Source organism: Engraulis encrasicolus, chromosome 4 (genome assembly GCF_034702125.1).
Source record: "Engraulis encrasicolus isolate BLACKSEA-1 chromosome 4, IST_EnEncr_1.0, whole genome shotgun sequence".
NCBI classification, from domain to species: domain Eukaryota; kingdom Metazoa; phylum Chordata; class Actinopteri; order Clupeiformes; family Engraulidae; genus Engraulis; species Engraulis encrasicolus.
Genome location: NC_085860.1, coordinates 42,052,066 through 42,059,565, shown reverse-complemented (window position 1 = coordinate 42,059,565; position 7,500 = coordinate 42,052,066). Strand labels below are relative to the sequence as shown.

The window sequence follows — 7,500 nt, the reverse complement described above, 5'->3', positions numbered from 1 at the left end:
CCCACCCAGCCTCTCTGGTTGTGCCATGAGCAAGCAATCTTGTACGTCCAGCACGATTCCAATACATCCTGCAATGACACTAACTTAATCGACGCAGCGCGAGTGTGAGGGCGTGTTTCATGGGTGTTGTGCGTCACGTGCCGTCGTGCGAAATTGGAGATCTTAGTCATGCAGTCAGTGTCATGTGGCGGCAATAAACAGTTTGCACACTCACTGGTGTCATATAATGGGATGAAATGCAGGCGAGATGGCCTTTCAAAGAATGGATAATATCGCTTGATGGCGGTACACGCTGCAGGAAAGTGTTCATTCTCCATGCCTTTTTTAGTTTTATTGCCTCACGCGTATTGCTGTGATGTCGGAAGGAGCACTTTAGACGCTCGGCGGAGATGCGCGGTATTAGTACAAATGACAAACTCCTTGCTTCATTGTTCGCTTAGATGAGGTGTTAGACTAGGCAGCTGGGGAGGGAGATATTCCTTTCCCCTCTAAATGTGGCTGCCCAGTGATCTTACAAAAAGATTAGCTTTCCAAAATACTTTTTATATATGTTTTATTTTATTTATTTATCTTTTTTTGACTCCCGAAATTGTGGAGAAGGACCCAATCTAGATTTATGGTGCCATAATAAAAAACTGGAGTCATACATTATATTAAGCGCGTGAATGTCCCTCAGGGAGAGGCAGTGGAGTGGAGTGAGTGAGGGCTCTCCATCCAGGAACAGCTATTGTCCCCGTTGAGTTAGAGCAGCCCTAAAGAACATCACAAGGCCCCCTCCCGCCTCCATCATATCCGAACTGATTCTCTGTCCCCCCCTATTTCACATTTTATTATCACGCCCACAGACTCGCCTCATCAGATTTGTGTCCTCTCTCTGCCACGCACATTTCCACACACACACACACACTCCCTCATATCTCTCTCTCTCACCACGTCACTTCCTCATCGCCAGATGCCTTCTTTGTGTGTGTGTGTGTGTGTGTGTGCGTGTGCGTGCGTGTGCATGTCTGTGTGCTGTGTGTGTGTGTTTTAATTCGGCACCGTAAATGGTAATTCATTGCAGCAGGGTTCTTTTATCTGATTGTGTCCCCATTCATCTGTATGGTGACAGCCCAGCTAGACGATTTACAGTGCCGGTCCACAATGCTCTGGAACTAAGGAACATAAAGCAATTAGAGAGGAAGGATAGAGGAGGGGAGGAGATGGGAGGGGAGGAGGAGGAGAGGGGAGTGAGGGGAGGGATGGAGTGAGGGAGAAGATGGAGCGATACGAAGGATGGAGGAGGAGCAGGGAGGAGGGATGAAAATGGAGGAGGAAAAAGGAGACTGAGATGGTGGAGGGATGGTGGGAGGACCGGGAGGGATGGATGGAGGATGTGGGGGGAGGAGGGAGAATGAACGGCAGATGAAGATGTGCATCGGGAGGCAAAGGAAGAGTGAACGCATGAAGAGGTGCTTGAAGTAGAGCAGAGCTGGTGTGAATTGACAGGCTGGCGAGTGGGATAAGATGAGAGGCAGTCGGCTCATTATTAGTCTAATTATTCAGCTGCGGAGGAACACAGAGATGTTTGCACACACACATCCAGCACAGCGGACCCACATAATCCCACTGGGAAACACGCCGCAAGGAATAGCCTGCCGCACTGTATCTCAGGAACGGTTCACAGCAGCATCACGTTTCGTATCCCTGAAACCAATAAATTGTTTGCATGTTTTTTGCTATTTTATAGAAGTATTTCATGTACAGTACTGTATGTGATTGGTCCTGTTGTTTAATTTGTTTGTCGATTGTTGTCTTCCTACTTGTACTTACAAGTACTTGATACTTACTGGAACGTGATTGGCTGTCCTCCTACAGCGTACATGTATTCCTAGTCCTACTATATGTGTATGTATTCCTTCTTATTGGTTTCCGTGCTATTACTCCTTACTATATTCTGTATGGTTGTCACTCCTGATGTTCCTCTGCTGGGTTGTCTGGGTTTCATGTACCAGAAGTTTTCTCATCCTTGAAATAAAGGAAACATCACTTGTTTATTGCTTTACTGTTGCTTTTCAGTTGCTTACTTTGGTTGGAAGTTTTCCTTGTTGTTGTGTGTGTGGGTTTGTTTTTTTTGGCTACTGTACTGAACTCCACTAACAGAACTTTCTTCCCCTTTGTTTTTTTTCTGCCCCAGACTCTGGGCATGTCGCTGGTGCCGCTGCACGAGAAGTTGGTGCTGAAGAGCGTGTCCACCCTGCCCCTGTCTTTCCAGATCAGCGTCTGCAGTCCCTTCGGCCTGTGTGACAGTGACAACGATAACACATTCGTCATGACCAAGGTACAGCGCAACACCACCTCCTCCACCACTACCACCACCATCACCACCACCACCATTACCGCTCAGCAACACTGCATCACACCACACACCACACCGCACCCCCTCTGCCCCAAGCAGAGGGGTATGTCACCCAGCCCCAAGCCCTCAGCCCTGTGTGTGATGAAGGGGCCCATAGCCACCACTGCGCCTCCACACATTATGAATGGCCCTGGCTCAGAATCAACTTAGGGGAGCTGCCAGCTCCAACCTAAGTGTCCTGTGTTGGGGCTTTAGGAGTCGAGGAGTCCCCTGCACTGTAGTTCCAACTTCTGCACAAGCCTAAACCTGTTTCATCAATAAAGCTTTATAGACTCCAGCCTTGCACATTGTGGTGAAGGGCAGTCCAAAACAACAATGATGGATAAACTGGAATTGTGTGTGTGTGTGTGTGTGTGTGTGTGTGTGTGTGTGTGTGTGTGTGTGTGTGTGTGTGTGTGTGTGTGTGTGTGTGTGTGTGTGTGTGAGAGAGAGAGAGAGAGAGAGAGAGAGAGAGAGAGAGAGAGAGAGAGAGAGAGAGAGAGAGAGAGAGAGAGAGAGAGAGAGAGAGAGGAGAGAGAGAGAGAGAGAGAGAGAGAGAGAGAGTGTGTGTGTTTGTGTGTGTGTGTGTGTGTGTGTGTGTGTGTGTGTGTGTGTGCGCGCGCGCGTATGTGCGCGTGTGTGTGTGTTGGAGTTTGTCCGCTGCCGCTGGCCGTAAACAAGCATAGCTCTCCAAATGCTGGCTGCACAGATGGCCATTACGCTCCACTAATAAATGTCTTAGTGTCTTAAGTAATTTCACATCCCGCCAGAGCACTATCCCAAATACACTCTCACACATTTATGGCTTTCACATTCACCAGTGACCTCGCAGAGTGCTGTTGGGATAGCACGGGATAGAGAGGGATAGAGTGACCCATGCTGTCGGGACACCACTGGTCGATATGTTTATTTGGAAAGTTTTAACGACAAAATCTATGACTTGCACTGATTACACTGACCACCACCAAATTACTAGGAAGTACATGTACTGTACTTTCATGTCTGTAGGGATGCAATGGCAGGCAGACAGGCATACAGACAGACAGACAGACAGACAGACAGGTAAACAGACAGACAGATAGACAGACAGACAGGTAAACAGACAGACAGATAGGCAGACAGACAGAAAGAATAGATGAACGCGCTGTAGCACTCATCTCTAGTTTCAGTTTTCTGAGAAGGGCATCATACCCTCTCCAGTACAACAGTGGATAACTCTGGCTTCCCCATGCTTTCATACAGTTATTGGACTCCCCAGGACGTCTTTCTCTTGCAGTCTGGACCCAAACTACAGTCGACTCTCCCTCCTGCAAACCTTGCCAATTACACACACACACAGACACACAGACACACATGCACACACACACACACACAGACATAGACACGCACGCACGCATGCACGCACGCACGCACACACGCACGCACGCACGCAGACAGGCAGGCAGACAGACAGATACACACACACATACACAGACCTCCACACACACACGCACGCACGCACGCACGCACGCGCACGCGCACACACACACACACACACACACACACACACACACACACACACACACACACACACACACACACACACACACACACACACTCACACACACACACACTGTACTGCTGAGCGTGTATCTGAGCCAGAGGCTGAGTTGTGGATTCTCCAGCCTGGGTCCCAGTGGAGCTGGGCTGGCTGGCTGCCTGTGATGCTCGGGGCTGAAGCTGGAGAGAAAGTGTTTTCCTAAACTTTGGTAATGGAGCTGGCCTCAAACCCAACCTCCCCAACAACAGCCAGTCAATCTCACTCATGTCTGCTTACCCTTGAACTAAACCTCAACCCATTGTCAGTCTGTCTGGCTTCGAGCCTGACCTCCCCCAGTCTCAGTCTGACTGTGCCGTGTGCTCTCCTCTCACCTCCCCTGCAGGACGTGGTTCTGGGCGTGGGGTGCAGCAAGGAGGTGTGGGTGCGCTTCGACCCGCTGTACCGGCGCGACCGCGTGTCTCGCGTGGCCGAGGAGGTCCTGGAGATCCGCTACCGGGGCCACCCGCAGCGGGACCTGGTGGGCCTGAAGGGAGAGGTCCACTTCCCCAACCTGCACTTCTCCGCCACCCAGCTGGACTTTGGCTGCGTGGTCAACCACACCGAGGTCCAGAAGCAGATCATCATGACCAACTGCAGCCCCCTCCCCGTGGCCTACCACTGGGCCTTCCTGCTCGACAAGCAGAGCACCTGTGTCAGGTAATAGAGTTGAGAATGGATAGATATTAATTCATATTTATAACTAATTACTGTAAGTTAACTATGGTATTAATCATCATGACCAACTGCAGCCCCCTGCCCGTGGCCTTCCACCACTGAGACTTTCTGCTTGATAAGCAGTGGATGTAGTAAATTAATAAGTTACAACTAATATGCCGTGTACAGACCAGGAGCGAACGGAGCGAATGAAGCGACGAAAGTCATTATTTCTCTATGGAGGGCACCCGACCTGCGCTACCAAAGCGAATTCGCCAGGAGCGAAGCTTCTTGCGCGACCAGAGCGAATTTTGACGATTAAACTAAATCTAATCGCAGGCGAATTCGCTCTGACGCTGTTCGGCGAAAACCAATAGGAACGTTCATATCTCCGAATGTCTCAGGCTGTCAAGCCAGAGCCGTTATGTGATTAGCTGAATCAAACATGTCAATGCTGCGTCTCGAGCGAATACAGCGAATTCAAGGCGAAACTTCTTCTGCTACCCACGCTACCAGGCAGCGTAGTTCGCTCTTGGTCTGGACACGGCAAAAGGGTAANAATCATCATGATCAACTGCAGCCCAATGTCTGTGGCCTACCACTGGGCCTTCGTGCTCGACTACTGTAGCAGCCCACCCGTGTCAGGTAGTATAAAGTATACAGTAGGGGAGAATGGATATATGTAGCAAATGAATAGTTATAACTATGGTCATAACTACAACTGTCAAAAGATCTATAGAAGTTGGGTATTACTGTCTTGGTCGGCTGGTGTTGGCAGTAAAATAATAATTACCGTCAACACTCCAGTAATGCTGCCATGGAGGACACTGGGTATATGTACAAAGCTACGATAATGGCCTGCATTGCTCCAATGTCAGTTAGTATATGTACTGTACAGGAAAATGGTGCAGAAACGAATTGGAATTGGAGAGGAATGAAGGAGAAAGTCCATGAACATAATGCTTTACTGTAATGACATTTATCCAAATGTAACATGCTATTTTGGTATGCTGTTTGAAGAACAGTTCCATGCAGGAGAACATCAATTTCTATACGCAACAGAGATTCTGACTCTGAGCATAAAAGTGGACTGCTCTGTGTCGTCCACCCCCTCTGATGCCTGAGGAATTAAATTAGTCTCGTTATTTTGATGGGGCCTGGTACCTCTGCCTCGTTCGTTCGTTTAAGCTTTTCTTCTTTTTCTCTGCCATTTCCCTCACACCAGTCCTGCTATGTGCAGAGAGAGTTTCTTTCATGAGGCAGCTTAGCGTGAGAGACTCCCACTGAAGCCCCTAATCTCCTCCTCATTTGTCAGTCTGCTGCAGTGACACTGAGCTGTGCTGGGGAAGACCCCTCTCCTCTCCTCTCCTCTCCTCTCCTCTCCTCTCCTCTCCTCTCCTCTCCTCATCTCCTCTGCTCTCCCTCCTCTTCTCTCCCCGCCTCTCCTCTCCTCTCCTCTCATCTCCTCTCCTCTCCTCTCCTCTTCTCTCCTCTGCTCTCTCCTCCTCTCCTTGCCATAAGCTGGGGAAGACCCCTTGCCGGCTCTCCTCGCCTCGCCTTGTCTTTCATGCGATAATGAGTTCTGCTGATAGCCTCTGCACCTCCACTAGCTCTGCTGCACGTGTGTGTGTGTGTGTGTGTGTGTGTGTGTGAGTGTGTGTGTGTGTATGTGTGTGTGTGTGTGTGTGTGTGTGTGTGTGTGTGTGTGTGTGTGTGTGTGTGTGTGTGTGTGTGTGTGTGTGTGTGTGTGTGTGTGTGTGTGTGTGCTGCGTGTGTGCTGCGTATGTGCTGCGTATGTGCCTGTGTCTGTGTGTGCATGCACATGAGTATGTGCTGTGTGAGTGAGTGTGTGTGTTTGGGTGTTGTTTTTCCGCTTCTGATTAGCGTGCCTAGCATGGTTTGGCTGCAGCTTGTGGCCGCGTGCCATGCGTATACGGGGTGATGTGTCCACATGAATGGCTGCCTGGCTGCAGCACGGCACGCAACGCTCTGTTCTTTCACAGCAGCAACAGCAGCAGCAGCAGCAATACATATTTAATCCCCTGACTGCCACAGGAGAGGCCAGACGCTGCAGAGGCATCTGCCACCACCCAGCCCAATTACAGCTGCATTTAGCCATACGCCACTCCTCTGTTCCTTTCCTCCTCCTGTACCATCCCCTTTCCCACCTCTCTTCTCTTCCGCTCCTCCTTACCTATCATCTTGTCTGTTTTTTTGCCTGTCCTCTCTTCCTCCAAACCTCTCCTCCCTTCCACCTGTCTGCCTCTGCTCCCCTTCTCCTATTATCTCCCACCATTTCACTTTACCTATCTTCCTCTCTTCCTCCTCTCTCCTCCTCCTCTCCACTTCTCCACTGCCCCACCTCATCTCTCTATAACCTCACCACCACCATCACCACATCTCACACCCTCCTTCTTTAGCAGGCTGCCTCTGCCCTCTCCTCCCTGTCTCCTTGCTGTGCCGCCACCTACACTTCCCAATCACTCTCTCTGTCCCCGTCTCACAATCCCAACACTGTCCCACCAAGACAACAACCACTACCACACACATTCATGCACATACACATACCCTGTAGGGCTGGGTGTCGCAGCCATGTTCCTGTATCGATTGGATTTTGATTCTTAGGGCTTTGAATCGATTAGTCACGATTCGATTCGATTCGATTCATTCCAAATCGATTCAATCCATTCCCTTCTTGGTGCCAGGATTTCACCCAAAAGATGCTGTTGCCTATTTTTATATAAAAATGTCAAAGGGCTGTGGCTTGACAGTGTTAACAGATTACTAATTTGTAATAAGTAGGCCTAGGCCTAATTGATTTAATACCCACTGGTTATTTTCCATAGACCTAAATTAAACAAAAAGAACAAAAAGAAAAAGAAACAAAAAC

General features: G+C 49.4%; 1 protein-coding gene across 1 annotated transcript in view; it reads left to right on the top strand.

Annotated features, from left to right (window-relative positions):
- hydin (HYDIN axonemal central pair apparatus protein) overlaps positions 1-7,500 on the top strand; it is a 172,124-nt gene that overhangs the window by 69,636 nt on the left and 94,988 nt on the right. Inside the window, exons 22-23 of the mRNA XM_063197456.1 lie at positions 2,177-2,320; positions 4,300-4,613. Of these exons, the coding sequence (XP_063053526.1) occupies positions 2,177-2,320; positions 4,300-4,613 (458 nt within the window). The remainder of the gene's footprint in view (positions 1-2,176; positions 2,321-4,299; positions 4,614-7,500) is intronic.